Here is a 15,953-nt window from a genome sequence, read left to right on the forward strand (position 1 = left end):
TGAGAAGGAACATGTTATTGTGGTTTTTTTTGCCTGACCCAGAGTTCTATTGAGATATTAGTCATTCTGTAGGGATATAGAATGGGCAGTTGAAATGCATGGGAAATGTCTGACCTGAAGATATATATTTGAAAATAATCTGGCCAATTTTTATGAGAATCCATATTCTAGATAGTAAAAAGAGGAGCTTGGGGCACATGACAGTTTGAAGATGGGAAGAAGGGGAAGGGCTGGCTAAGGTTTTGAGAAGGAGTGATTAATGAAATAAGAAGAAAACCAAGGAAATATGAGGCTCTGGATATAGAGCAAAGAAAGTGTTTGAAGATGGGGGTGGGTAGTTAACTGTGCTGGGTAAAATGAAGACTGAGAACTGATCCTTGGATTTAGCGACAGAAAGAAAAGTTGCATTTGGAGGGATGAAGACAAAATTCAGATTGGAGAAGGCATGGGCAATCGAGATGTGGAGGTGCTGACCATAAACAGCTCTTTTGAAGACTTAAAATATAAATTAAAATGTAGTATCCTTATAAATGAGGTGCTTTATAATAATAAAAATAGACACAATACTTTAAAGTATATATTATTTTATAGTTTACAAAAGACTTTAATAAATTTATCTTATATGAAACTTCCAGATGTTATGATCGATAGGCGTTTAAATGGCAGGGGGTTTATTCCACTTTTTAAGACCTTAATCTTATGACTAAAGAAGTATTCTGAGGGGTTGGCATGCACTCTAATGTAGGTCATAGAGGGTATTTCCAGTGTTGGTTGACTCTTGCCTAAGTAGCATGGCTGATTGGGTGAACTTGGACCCAAGTCCATGTCTTCTGATTCTAATAACATGGGCTCTTTCTACTATATTGCATCACTTTTGTCATAAACAAGAGGTCAGGATTCTTTTCTTTGAGAATGTCAGAATTTTTAAGAAATTGATTTCAACTTCTGGTCTGTTCTGAACAATATTTTGTTTTTGTTTTTACAAGTATCAAGATTATTCCAACAATATCATCTTCTTCTTTATTTTTATATAGTGAAAGGAAGGGAAGCAGAGAGACAGACTCCTGCAAGCACCCTGACCAGGATCCACCCTGCAAGCCCACTATGGGGAGATGCTCTGCCCATCTGGGATGTTGCTCTGTTGCTCAGCAACTGAGCTATTTTTTTTTGCGCCTGGGGTGGAGCCATCCTCAGGACCTAGGCCAACTCGCTAGAGCCATGGCTGAAGAAGGGTGTGGGGGGAGAGAGAGAGAAAGAGAGAGAAACAAGAGGAGGAGAGGTGAAAAAGCAGATGGGTGCTTCTCCTGTGTGCCCTGCGGGGAATAGAACCCAAGACATCCACACACTTGGCCGATGCTCTACCATTGAGCCAACCAGCCAGCGCCTATAATGTCATCTTCAAAGGACAGAGTCATTACTATGAAATTTCCCACTTTTTGTTTAAATAATCCATTAACATCTATCATTCACAAATTTGAAATATTACCTTGAACTTTGTTTCTCCTCATAATAAAAGTATACAGGGTACAAAACTTATGATTTATTGAAATGTACTTTTTTTATTAATTGTGAGCGGTAAGATTTATACTGGTCTTGAGAGAAATATGAATGATATAATGATTGAAGCCTTAGAAAGTAGAGATATTTTACTCATGACCACAAGTAAATCCTGATTGAAATTTGTTTGGCATGATGTTAAGTCATGATTCTGAGAAGCCAAGTCTAGAGGGACCAGAGTAATGTAGTCCAGGCATATAGCTTTCTGATGAGCTCATTGTATAAGGGGAAAAAGCTAGGAATATCTTGAGGAATGAAAGTTAGTGCATCCTTTTTTAGACAGTTTCTCTGGTCTATCAGTTTCCTTGCTGGGCTTCTGATGACAGCTGCACGGCAAACAATCTAACACTGAGGTCATTCTCTTGAAGTACAGGTACTCTTCATTGCTGACTGGAGGAATAACCACATGCTCCAGGTATCAGACAGCAAAGATGTTTTAACTGGGGTTATTTAAGAACCAGATTTATATTTTCCCACTGGTCTCTGAGGCTCCAACACTAAGCACAGTGCCTGGCTCAAGAGTGTTCATTAATGAAGGGTTATGGTACCTCACCTTCCAGACAGTGATTATCTAATTAAGAATTCTACCTACATGCTGTCTTATTTCCAAGGAACTTAAAATGATAAATAAACATTACAGCCTACTTTAATGTTTTAAAATTTTTCTTAAAAAGTGTTTAAGACTTAATATGTCTGAAAATGTAAATAAACTGTTGATCTTCCAGCAATACTGTGTACTTTGTGTTCCAAAACTAGGAATGCCATTTCCAGAAAACTAAGTTCTCTGATCAGAGCAAACCAAACCACACCACTGAGAGATGCCTTTGCTTTTCCTATGCTGATGTGACATGTACTATTACTTAGCATGTTAAGCAACTAATATTTTTTTTTCTGGTTCTGGTTCTCTGACATTTGGTTCGCTCTTAACCTGGCCCTATGCAGAAAAATTGATTAAGAATATCACTAGAGGCATTGGGAAAACACAATGTAAACCTTTCATCCTGGAACCAAGATATTCAGACTTGAGTCACCTTCATTTGGGAGCTATCATCTTTTGGGGCGTTTTTCAAAAGAAGAAGGTGTTATTCATCACTGAGCTGGGTAATGGCATATTCTCTGAGTTTTCAAAATAAACTAGGCAACTTAGATAATGGGAATGGTTGATCTACTCAGGATAAGGTGATTGCTCGTAAATGTGTTTCATGAAAATATGTTCTTTATGTAAGAAATATTTTAGAAAGAATGATTCATTCCCCCTTCCCCCATATAAACATTATTTTAAAGCTATTTGGGTCAGTGGTTATCTGTAGACTATTTTTTAAAATGGAAATGCATTAGCATTTATTTTTCAATTTCATTTACTAATCACTGGAAAAAGGAGTAAATTGGATGACCTAAAGTTTTACAAAATTTTTCCAAAAAGTATATATTTTTTAGATTTTATTTTTTGATTTTTGAGTACAGAGAGAGAGAGAAATGGGAATGGGGGAGGAGTGAGAAGCACCAACTCATAGTAATGTGCCTTGACCTGGCAAGCTAGGGGTTTTGAACCAGCAACCTCAGCATTTCAGGTCAACACTTGATCCACTTTGCCACCACAAGTCAGGCCCCAAAAGTTATAAATTGGAGGATTAGGGGGACACAAAGACTCATGGCAGCTGCTCAGTGGTGGGATTCAAATAATTTAACAACTGGTTCTCTGCCCTAATGACTATTTTAAATATAACAAAACAAAATACTAAAAGATAGTTTATTATTTCATGCATTTAATACTTAAATAAAAACAATAAAAGAGGCACACAGAACTAGATTATAAGAGCTTTAAAATATTAATGAAAAAATATTAAATAATACTTGACAAAAACAATAAAACTGTTATTTTTTTATTTTTTATTTTTTGTATTTTTCTGAAGCTGGAAACGGGGAGGCAGTCAGACAGACTCCCGCATGCGCCTGACTGGGATCCACCTGGCATGTCCACCAGGGGGCGATGCTCTGCCCATCCGGGGCGTCACTCTGTCAAGACCAGAGCCACTCTAGCCAGGACCAGAGCCTCCTGGGGCAGAGGCCAAAGAGCCATCCCCAGCGCCCGGGCCATCTTTTGCTCCATTGGAGCCTTGGCTGCGGGAGGGGAAGAGAGAGACAGAAAGGAAGGAGAGGGGGAGGAGTGGAGAAGCAGATGGGTGCCTCTCCTGTGTGCCCTGGTCGGGAATCGAACCCGGGAGTTCCGCACGCCAGGCCGACGATCTACCACTGAGCCAACCGGCCAGGGCCAATAAAACTGTTATTTAAGGTATTTCCATATTGCTTCTTGATTGGCGTCCTCACTTGCAATTTTTTGTTTTACCCTATGGATGGAATGAACACTATTACAGATGCTAGAATACATTGTTGCTCAGATGAACATTAAAAATGAGTAAGGAATGTAAATTTGTGATTTCCACATTGGGCAGTTTCCCAGGCGCCCTCCTTAGAGAGAACCCTGATTACAAGTGCCATTTTAACAACCAGTTTGCCGAACTCAACAAAAAATTAGGTATCGGTTCTGCTGAACCTGTGTGAACTGGCTGAATCCCACCACTGCAGCTGTTCTTGCTGACTTCATAGAATTGACATCGGAACTAGTGAAAGGTGAAATAGCATAAAATTAAAAAGGAATATTCTAATTATATGAATATGTCAATAGCAAAACTGGGGAGTGGGCTTTCAGTTTGTAGAGGGTGCTGTGTTGTGCTACCCACGTCCTCTTTCACATCGCAGAGTATGTTTTTGTAGTTACTGCGTTTTCCCATTGCTGCTAAGGTTGCTTACATACAACCATCCACTGCCTGCTCTCCCTTGGCTGAGAAGAACTGTTTTGCTCAAGTATGCCCCTTCTTGCTGGGGTCGGACTGCATCCAATGGTTGAACAATGCCAAGGTATCCGGACTGGCCCTGGAGATCCAGCCGTGAAGGGCATTCCACCTCCAGAGCTTCGGATGGGTTTGGCTGACCTTCTGTTGCGACTGTATCAACAGCCCACTTCCTCCCTCTGCCCGACTGTTTCCTTCACTTCCCCACAGGTGTTAATCCCAAGAGTACTTGTCAATTAACTTCTGGCACACAGATCTCCCTCTGAAATTGCTGCTGAGGAATCTGACCTAGACCTAAATAACTGTCTTCTCCACAGTCATTCTGAAGTATTTCCTTTAGCACTCAATTGAGAGCAGACGTAATAAGCTTCCTTTGAAATAATTTTCCTCTGATTTCCTCGTGGTTTCATCATCTATTAGCCATCTATTAATGGAATCCTACTCAGAATTTACAGAAGACAAAGAATCTTAAGAGACTGATTCAGGAGAAGGGTTTCAGGTCAGGGAAATGATTAAAAAGAGTACACGAGTGCATAAGGAACAACAAATCAATGTTTCGCTCTCTCTTCCTCTCTCTCTAAAATCAATTAAAATATTTTAAAAATCGATTTCTTAATTTCCCAGTGGCCAAAGATTTTTTATCTATTTAAAAAATACTTTTACTTAATATCCCTGTTGTCAGATAATTTTTATTTTTTTTGAAATCTGTTAAGGCTACTTGTATGAAAGATTTAAAAAAATATTACTGGTAGTCATTAAACAAATTGTGTATTCTGGATAAAAAAAAATTACATTTTCTGCACAACTCTCAGTAGGCTTATTATCTAGTTCAGGTAAAAGTTAGTAAGTGAATCGATCATTCTGTTTTGCAAACAGGAAGGTCACATTGTGTGTGTATTTCTGCCTCTTACTAATGCACAATAGGATCTATAAGGGTTTATATAAATTAAGCAAGACATCTCTAAGATTGATTACTTTTTCTCAGCAAATTGTTGAACTAAATTATCCATGCTGTAGGACTACAGGTTTTTTTCATCTCCCCTTCTTCCCACCCTTTGCCCCTGGCAAAATTGGTGTGAGAGCATCCTCAGCAGCTGACCACAGACCTCCCCACGAGATTCTGCCTCAGCATAAGCATTACACTAATAAGAAGGGAGGAAAACGAGGGAAACATCTGCATTCTTCAAAATAAATAGATTCCAAAGATATGAGTATTATGCTATTTTCAATGTAATGAGATTCTGTTCACCAGTGTGTTGTTAGAGGATTAGGGCCAAGCTGTATGTCTTATTCTAGTGTGGCTCTGACAGCAGTGGGATTGAAAAGAACCAGAAATTGCTGCTGTCCACTGAACATCTGTGTCATGGGACCATGCCTGCAAGCTGTCTTTGCATTGGCTAGTTTTAAACTCTGGGAGTGTGCACTATTGCTATGATCAAATTCCTTCAGCTCCTTAGGGTCCATTATTTTTCTAAATAAGCAATAATACATAAGTATCACAGAAAATAAAGTAAAAGAGAACAATAAATATAGATTTATTAAGAGCAAGTACTTTGTAGTCTCAGGTCCCAGTGCCAGCTTTGCCACTTAACTTGTGACCTTGGAAGAGTTTTCTTCTATTTTTCCTCTTCAACTGGCCTTTAAAATACCTATATATAATGCCAAAAAATTATGTACCGAATATAATTCAAACACTACAAAACAGTGTACAGTACAATAAAACGAAGTCTTCCTTCCATTTCACTTCTCTTCCTTTCCTTTCTCTTGTGGAAACCACTGAATAGTTTCTTATTTGTCTTTTAAGAAAATTTCTGGCCCTGAGCAGTTGGCTCAGTGGATAGAGTGTCAGGCTGGTTTACGGAGGGCCCAGGTTTGATCCCTGGTCAGGGTACAAATGAGAAGTGGACATTTGCTTCTCTTCCCCACCCTTTCTCCTCCTTCTTTCTCTTCCCCTGTTGCAGCCAGTGGCTCGATTGGTCCAAGTGTTGGCCCCATGCATTGAGGATATCTCAATTGGTTTGAGTGCCAGCCTCAGGTGCTAAAGATAGCTCGGTTGATGAGAGTATTGACCCCAGATAGGGGTGGACAGGTGGATCCCGATCAGGATGCATGTAGGAGTCTTTTCACTTAAAACAACAACAACAACAAATTATCTATGCATGTAGGAACAGGGATATGTGTAGGTATATCTTTGCTTCAAAACATTGTTAGAAACCGTACCATCCATGCATATGTAGTGTACAACATGTGCTTATTTTTAATTTTTTAATTTAATTAATTAATTTATTTGTTTTTAAGTGAGAAGAGGAGACTCCCGCATGCCTCCCGACTGGGATCCACACAGCAACCCCCATTTGGGGCCGATGCTTGGACCAACCAAGCAACTGGCTGTGAGAGAAGAAGAGAGAGAAGAGGGGAAGGGAGGGAGAAATAAGCAGATGGTTGCTTCTCATGTGTGCCCTGACTGGGGATCAAACCCAGGATGTCCATACGCCCAGGCCAATGATCTATCCACTGAGCCAACCGGGTAGGGCCTGGTTGCTACAATTCTTATTAGACATTCAGGAAAATGGTAGCATTCAACAAATGTTTTTGGAAACAATTATTTTATATTCATTAATTCACTTATTAGCTACTCAACAAATATTCATTGACTGCTACTATGAACTAGGCATTATATGATATATACTTTTGTATGATATAGGTCTGACATGGACCTAAGATGAAAGAAATCACGTGCAGTGTACGTAAATTGTTTGGCTTATTAGGGGAGGTTAATAATATTGATCTTTATTATCATTTTTTTTTAGTACTCCAACTCATCTTCTGTAGCTTTAGCGGAAACGCTCTTTTCAGAAATCTATGTTGCTAATGGGCAGTCATTACAGTGTGGGAGCATTAGAGTGTGGAAAGGATGAAAGGCACCTTGGGAGCCCATTGGAAAGCTCCTCCTTCTGTCCCTTCAGGCTTCAGCAATGGGCTTGGTATCTTGCTCAAGGTAAATACTTGATTTGTAGCCTCAACAGCCAGTTGTTACCTTGACATAAAGCAAGGGTAGGTGCTACTTTACTCTCAGACTTGTATTTTCTCAAGAAAGTTCTCAGCCAAGCCTGCAACTCTTAGGATGCTATACTTCATCAGGAAGATGCAGGTTCAGACCAATTAATTTACCAAGAACTGTTAGATGCAGTTGCTCTGTCTCACCACACTTCTCAAAACTAAGATTCTCTGATGTTCTGAGATCAGACATTATACATGCATACCTCATTTTATCGAGCTTCACAGGTGTTTGCATTTTTGCAAATCAAAGGCAAGACCCTCCACCAGCAAAAAGATTATGGTTCATCTTATTGTGATAACTTTATTGCCGTGGTCTGGAACCAAACCCGCAGTATCTCTGGGGTATGCCTATAGTTAATGAGTGTGTGTCAAAAAATTCTTTCCTCTGAGTCATTCTAGTCACTATTCTGTGGCAGTTAAACTTCATATGTTTTATGGTGCCTTTGGAATTTAAATTTTATGAGTTCTTTTCTTGAATTTTGGCTTATTTAGCAATTGGCTTATGACTTTACTAAGGTAAAGGCTATCTTCTAACCCCATCTGTTTTTGAAAAACCTGGTTCAAAGAAGCATTAACTAGATTATGTCAATTTAAAAACCGGAAATAAAATACACATATTTTAAAGTCTTGGAATTCTTTTATTCAGTTTAATAAAATGAATTAATTTGCTTTCGGAATACACATATACTGCAATTCCTCTGTGAGAACAGAAGGGATTTCCCCAAGAAAAGTAAAAGTGGAGTTTGTTTGTGCCAAGTCTGTAGAGCTGTGCCACTGTCACAACTCATGAGGCAGTCCTGTGTCCCCCTCGCAGAGCTATGATGCAAGCCTGCCTCAAACACGAGCTGTGAGAACAGCTGCACTGCACCTGGAAAGCCAGGGAGTGTCTGTCTGTTTTTATTGTTTTAGAATGATGACAAAATGCAGTCATTATACAAACTAAAATCTTAGATGAAATCTAGAAATATTTTGAAAATGAGCTTTAAATCTAATCTTCTGCCCTGCCCCTCCAGTTTTGCTGGTATGTCTAGTATGTGTTGTCAGTGGTGGTAGTAGGTAGGACAAGAAAAATGGTAGAATTTAAAATATCGATGATTTTGTCCTGACCTGGTAGCTCAGTTGGTGAGAATGTTGTCCTCGATAGGCCAAAGTTGTGAGTTTGATCCCCGTTCAGGGCACATACAAGAAACAACCAATGAATACATAAGTAAGTGGAACAACGAATAGATGTTGCTCTCTCCATCTCTCTCCTCCCTTCTCTAAATTCAAATAAAAATTTAAAAAATATAGATAATTTTAAAGCATTTGCAGGTCTTTATCAGTTTACACTTGTTCAGTAAGTTTTCCTGTTTCTTAGTTATTACCTTTAGTGCTCATTATGAAAAAGCAGAGATACATTTACACAATGGACTACTACTTAGCTGTAACAAAAAAGGAAATCTTACCTTTTGCGACAGCATGGATGAACCTGGAGAGTATTACGTTAAGTGAAATAAGCTAATCAGAGAAAGACAAGTACCATATGATTTCACTTACATGTGCAATCTAATGAACAAAATAAACTAACAAAACAGAAAAAGACTCAAGGAGAACAGACTGACAGCTGTCAGGAGGGATGAGATTGGGGGGATGGGTGAAAAAGGTTAAGGGATTAAACCAAGAAAAAAAAATGTATAGACACAGACAACAATGCAGAGATTGCAGGAGGGAAAAGGACATGGGAGGAGGTATATGAGGGTAGAGGGGAGAAAGATGGTGGTGGAAGGACATTCGACTTGGGGTGATGCACACAGAAAGCGACGTGCAGATGATATATTGTAGAATTGTGTACATGAAGCCTGTATAATTTTATTAACCATTGTCACCCCAATAAATTCAATCAAAAATTTTAAAATTTAACTAGAACTATCTTTGAAGTTCTAGTTAAGTACAGTTATAATAACCTGGTAAGATAGAATAGGAAATAACATTAAAAACTCTCCTTTGATGGTATTATACATATTGATTGTTCTACAGGTATATATTTAACCAAGGTACCACATACTTCTAAGGTTCACCAATATCTCCAGGCATTTTTTAATTCAAAATTCTAATTACATCTGTAGAATATTACTTTCTCCTCTCTAAAATAATCTTTTTTGCTCTTCCTCTTCTTCTTCATTCAGTTTCTAGTAACTTCTTTAAGTCGTAAGATGACTTTCTTTTTTTTTTTTTTTTTTTTTTTTTTTTTTTTTCATTTTTCTGAAGCTGGAAACAGGGAGAGACAGTCAGACAGACTCCTGCATGCGCCCGACCGGGATCCACCCGGCACGCCCACCAGGGGCGGTGCTCTGCCCCCCAGGGGGCGATGCTCTGCCCATCCTGGGCGTCGCCATATTGCGACCAGAGCCACTCTAGCGCCTGAGGCAGAGGCCACAGAGCCATGCCCAGCGCCCGGGCCATCTTTGCTCCAATGGAGCCTTGGCTGCGGGAGGGGAAGAGAGAGACAGAGAGGAAAGCGCGGCGGAGGGGTGGAGAAGCAAATGGGCGCTTCTCCTATGTGCCCTGGCCGGGAATCGAACCCGGGTCCTCCGCACGCTAGGCCGACGCTCTACCACTGAGCCAACCGGCCAGGGCGTAAGATGACTTTCTACCATAATTTTCCTTTGTAAGGGTTATGTTCTCTTGTTGGTAGGATGCTGTCCACAAATCTAACCAATGTGTTTGTGTGTCCATTAGGTTAATGATAAGGTGGTTAAATAGTGCTGGGGTCAAGGTCACCATCTAGAAAATACTGCTTGCTGCTTCTTGACTGATTACTAATTAGTTTTGTGTAATATTTCTTTTGAGGAAATTTCTCTTGTGATTGTGTACCCTCACAATACTTTGCTCAAAGCTCATAAATTTTTTTGTATTAGCCTACGTTGTTGCCTGGTGAAGGTTCTCCATACACAGCCCACAAAGGTGATATTGTATCCCAATGAATTTGCACATACCAAACATTTTTTAAGATCTCAAATATTGTTAGTCATAAGACTTTGTAGGCAAAATATTTGGAGTACTTTTTAAGCGAGAACTTTCCATCGGGACAGGCGGAGAAGGCTAGGTGACCAAAGATAGAGCAAATGTTGGAATAACAAAAGGGCCTTTTGAGAAGAGGAGCTTCAAGTGACTGAGAGATGTGTATTCTGGGTAGAGGGCAGCCAGGTGGCAAGAGAGAGAAAGAAAGAGGACTAGAGTGAGAAAAATAAGAATTCTGGGTTCTGGTAGTATTATAGGCACTTTTTGCTCTCTCAGACTATTGAATGACATGAGCAGATTAATTGTCAGATCTTGGCAATGCATGGTCAAATAAATTATTCTGAGTGTTTTTCTGCTTTTGGAAATATCAATAAGTTAGAAAGCAGAGGTGAAAATACAGGTAGGGGTGCAGATGGGTGGAAAGGGAACAGACATGAGGATTTGGCATGAGGGAGAGTATGCTGCTCTGCTTTGTCACTCCTCTGTGTGGTCTCTATAGGACATCATGTTTACAATCATATCGGATTGTTCCATATCGGGGATTCTTTGAATGCTCTGGGGATCTGCAAGTTTATTTCTTAAAGAGATTTTGTTCTAGTATTTTTTCCAAGTGTAGCGATTAATTCAAGTAATTCTCTTTGATATCATCACACCTTGAATAATGTTTTTCCAAATGCATTGGTTTTAGAGGAAAATACTGAACTTGAGAAAAACAAGTTAGAATTTAAGAAAGAAATTCAGGTTTTGGTTTGTTCTCTTAAGTAGTGGCTATTGCCACTTGTCTGTGTAAACTTAACTGTCAAATGTGCATTTTGAAATGTGTAAGAGCTCGTATAGTGTCCCCTTTACACTGTGGTTAATTTTCCATTGGTATAAGAGAGGTGAGGTGTGGTCCTTCCTGGAGCTTATAGTGTATAGGTAAGAAAAATAAAAATTTGAAAATAAAACAATATTATTTCAGCTTCTTCCTGAATCAGATGCTCTTTTCTTTTCTTTTTCAATTAACATTCACATTCAATATAATTTTATATTAATTTCAGGTGTACAGCATAATGGTTAGACAGTCATAATACTTTACAAAGTGTTACCTCTGATATTTTCAGTACCCACCTGGCACCATACTTAGTTCTTACAATATTATTGTAAACAGATGCACTTTCAATCGAGACTTCCAGACAATTCAGTAGCAGTGCAATTTCCATAAATAAAGACATGGTCTTTATATTGCTCTGTTCATATCAACTTTTATCTGAGATACTGTCCCCTGAGAAATGTCACTAGGGCTCCAAAGAAGGTATCCCCCAAAGAAATAAACCAGCACACAATCCATACCTGTAAACATGAACAAAATGAGATGTAGAAGGCTTCTTAGATTCTCCTGTTGTCGTTGAACTAGATAAAATGCAGAAAAGTATGGCTTTGGAAAAATGATTGAATTCTGGCAAGAGATGAAAATGCTGCAGTTGAAAACTTTCCAGAACAACATGTACTTGGATCTGTATTAAAGAAAAAATTTTTGAGTGTTTAAGCCAAATGACCCAGCAGGGTTGATAGTGTGAGGCATATTTCACAGTTGTATAAATATTTAAAACCGTTTTCCAGCCAAATAGACAAGTAAATTAGGTTGTTTTTAAAAACTGCATAATGAAATTAACCTGCCCACCTTAACTTGTTGGAGAACCTGCTCTATCATCCCAGCCTTCTCTCCTAAAAGGGAATCGCTGAGTAAAAAGTGGGATGAAGACTTCTAACTTGGAAAACAGAGCTGGTTTAGAAGGTTTCAGAGAATTTCAAAAGGGATGATTAGCATCAGGGTATACCACCATAGGTGGTTTGTTTCCAGGTGGCCTGTCTGCCAAAATTGTCACTAGGGGCCCAACCAACTAGAAACAATAGCTTTTCATCATAACTCCTCTGAACTTCACGAAGGGTTGACTATATACAGAAGCCTCAAAGGAAGCAGTGCAGCATCTTGGCTGTGTCCTATTTCTGAGCTGGTGGCACTAGCCATTAGAATGCCACCGTCTTAAGCCACAGGGCTGTGGATGATATGTAGGTGGTCTTTCTTGTTCAGCCATTCAGTCTTTGAAGGCTTTTATCACCCACTGTTGTTGTGTTGTCCTTTCCAAAGTTTATTCTCTTGCCTTTATTCTAACTTGCATTTTAGCTATTGCCAGGACCCATTCTCTCTTGCCTCTGTCTCCTCATTCACTTGTTGCCTTTTGTCAAGTAGATTTCTGATGCCAGGGCAGTGATGCTTCAACACTTATTAATAATAGAATTTGAAAAGATTGTCAGTGACTGAGTTCACCTCCACCCCCTTAAGGTTCTGGCCATAGAAATGCAATAATAGCTGCTGTAGAAAGTGGGCACCCGTGGATGGTAGAAAGAGCACTCCACCACCTGGAGTTTAGCCCCAGCCAATTGGACTAAGTCACTGGGTAGCCTTGGGCAAATCAGTTGACTTTTTTGGGGCCTTTGTCCCCACATCACTCAGGTAAAAGATTTTATTATGTAAGGTCTTTAACTCTAGCATTTTAGAAAAGCCTTATCTGCTTCATTTGTCATATGATGCTCCATTGTGAATATATTCGCTTGACTCTTCAGTTCCTGAAAAAACTTAATTTTTTGTTCATAGACTGCAGAATGAAAAATGGATGAATGTCAGAGTGGGAGACATCATTAAATTAGAAAATAACCAGTTTGTTGCTGTGAGTATTTGATATTGTTTAAATAATTTATCTCAGATTAACATAGCATATATATTGCAGTATTTACATTAGTAAATTCATTAAATCTATATTAATCCAGAGTAATTAAAGAGGAAATACCAAGACTTTTTGTAAAAAGTCTCAATCCTAAAGTGTTTTAAAAGACATATTGATTAATTACTTTCAATAGCATGGTAATTCAGATAAGGCAGAGTGCTTATTACTTTATTCATCTTCTTTGGGATTGTTTAAATTAATAGATACAAAAGATTTACAATCGTTTGATATAAAGAAGAGCTTTTAAAAACACTCCAGAGTACGTTAAAAACAGTTTGTACTCCCATAATTTGAATACTAGCCCTCAATAATGGAATTAATAGTGTTACTTTGCAGTATTTTCGAAGAAGAGATAAGCTAGAGGAAGAGAAAATGTATTATGTTCCCTCCTGAATTATCACAATCACAAAATTTCTACGGATTGAATTATTAAAATCTTATTTATGAGGTTTTGCCTTTGTATATCAGATGAGAGGGCTAAAAAGATGAATTTGACCTGAACTCCAGTCCGAGCATGCATAGGCTTTGGCTCTTTTTGGACCCATCAGGGTGTCTCATTGAGTCTTTCCAGCCCCTTTCTTGGACCTCCTTCCAGAGAGGCCAGTTTGTGGTCTAATTGCCCTCTTTGTTATTTTAAGTGCTATAGCTTCACCTCAGGGTTACTTGTTTCACTCTGAGTTCTATAAATATGCCCTCCTTTAAAAAATATGTGAGGCAGTAGAAAGTTGGGAATTTTCAGAGAGAGAAAAATTTTAAAACATTTATCTGAGCTATATTGAAGAAGAAGCTTTTTGTTAGAGTGCAGAGGTGCAATTACTATTTTCTACACAAGAAAAAGTAAATGACCAATGTTCTGTTTATAAACAATTGCTAATTTGTGGGGTGAAATATATGAACAAGGATTTTTTTTTTTAAACACAGAAAGTACTTATCTTTGAATAATGAGTAAATAATATGATGTTCATTATTATTCACCGCACCTCCTTCTCTTCTTTTAACCACTTTGTTAATCTTCTCAAACCAATTTAATAATAAAAAACAAAAATAATGATATATCTTGTAATATTATTGCACAACATACACTTGTTGGATGTAAAATTTAAATAAGAGTTTTAGAAACCTTTAAAGAATTATACACTTTTTAGGTGTTATCATTGTATGAGGTTTTGCTTCCTTTATTTATTAATTCTACAAACATTAACTATGTCTAATAAACCTCTGAGGGTAATGGCACTGGCTCTGAGGACTCAAAAAAGTTCAGTGAATTCTTTTCAGGTTTCCTCCAATTAGAGTATTTGTTTCAGGTTTCCCCAAGGCAGCTGCTTGGGTTTTTTGTTTGTTTGTTTGTTTTGTTTTGTTGTTGTTATTTTTGTGAAAAGTGAGGGAAGGGGCATTGTATTGGTAAACAATGCTTCATTTTTGGGAGATATCGTTAAGCCTCTCTTGACAGGGCACTGGAAAAGGCCCAGCAACTGAGAAGAGAAAGTACAAATGGGGGTATAAAGAAATGATTTTGGTTGGAATAAATAACTGTTTACCTTCCCCACTGTGAGTACCAATAATCATGCCTCCCTGTCCTGAGGAATAAATGAGTTTGCATTATCAAGATCCTCTTCATTTATGGATGAGTCACAGAAGCCTGTCATGGCAGAAGTTATTTCCTGACTCGTCACAATATAACCTAAGCATATTCACTATAAAGAGAACTTGTGAAGAGTGTATACCACTCTTAGGCCAAAATTACCCATCTTGATTTTACAATATTATTTTTATTTTTTATTTTATTTTTTGTATTTTTCTGAAGTGAGAAACCTGGAGGCAGAGAGACAGACCCCCACATGTGCCCTGACTGGGATCCACCCGGCATGTCCACCAGGGGGCGATGTTCTGCCCATCTGGGGCATTGCTCTGTTGCAGCTGGAGCCATTCTAGTGCCTGAGGCAGAGGCCATGGAGCCATCTTCAGCGCCCAGGCCAACTTTGCTCTAATGGAGCCTTGGCTGCTGGAGGGGAATAGAGAGACAGAGAGAAAGTAGAGGGGGAAGGGTGGAGAAGCAGATGGGCGTTTCTCCTGTGTGGTCTGGCCAGGAATTGAACACTGGACTTCCACACTTTGGGCCAATACTCTACCACTGAGCCAACCAACCAGGGCACACACATCTTGATTTTAAAGGAAGAAAAAATGGTTTTGAAAAGTCACTGGCCTAATTTGTGGTGGCACAGGGGATAAAGCATTGACCTGGAATGCTGAAGATGCTAGTTTGAATCCCTGGGCTTGCCCAATCAAGATACATGTAGGAAGCAACTACTATGAGTAGATGCTTTCTGCTTCTCCTCTCTCTTTCTCACTCTCTGTCTCTTTCCCCTCTTTCCAAAAATCAGTTTAAAAAAAAGAAAATTCACCTTGGTTTTATTTTAAAAATTTTTATATTTAAAATTCAATGAATATATTTAATAGAACTTCATGCATTTTGGGCCTATGCTTCTCCTTCTCTAAGCTTGAAAGGATCATTTTAAACAAAATCTGGAATTCTTTAATTCTTATCATCTATGATTGAAAATAGTTATAAAATTTAGAAAAAGATGCCTGTTTATACCTAGAGCTGCTTTTCATCTAAAACCCTGTTTTTATCACAATTAAGACAACACACACACACACACAATAATTTTAAGTTGGATATTTAAAACCTTGAGACAATGAAAGGAGTGGATTGATT

The 15,953-nt window shown here is 38.6% G+C and overlaps 1 protein-coding gene across 1 annotated transcript in view; it reads left to right on the forward strand.

The window, feature by feature from the left end:
• The window catches only part of ATP8B4 (ATPase phospholipid transporting 8B4 (putative)), a 277,874-nt gene that overhangs the window by 113,373 nt on the left and 148,548 nt on the right, over positions 1 to 15,953 (forward strand). The window contains exon 7 of the mRNA XM_066276448.1: positions 13,108 to 13,180. Coding sequence (XP_066132545.1) covers positions 13,108 to 13,180 — 73 coding nt within the window. The remainder of the gene's footprint in view (positions 1 to 13,107; positions 13,181 to 15,953) is intronic.

The sequence above is a fragment of the Saccopteryx bilineata genome, chromosome 4 (genome assembly GCF_036850765.1).
Source record: "Saccopteryx bilineata isolate mSacBil1 chromosome 4, mSacBil1_pri_phased_curated, whole genome shotgun sequence".
NCBI classification, from domain to species: domain Eukaryota; kingdom Metazoa; phylum Chordata; class Mammalia; order Chiroptera; family Emballonuridae; genus Saccopteryx; species Saccopteryx bilineata.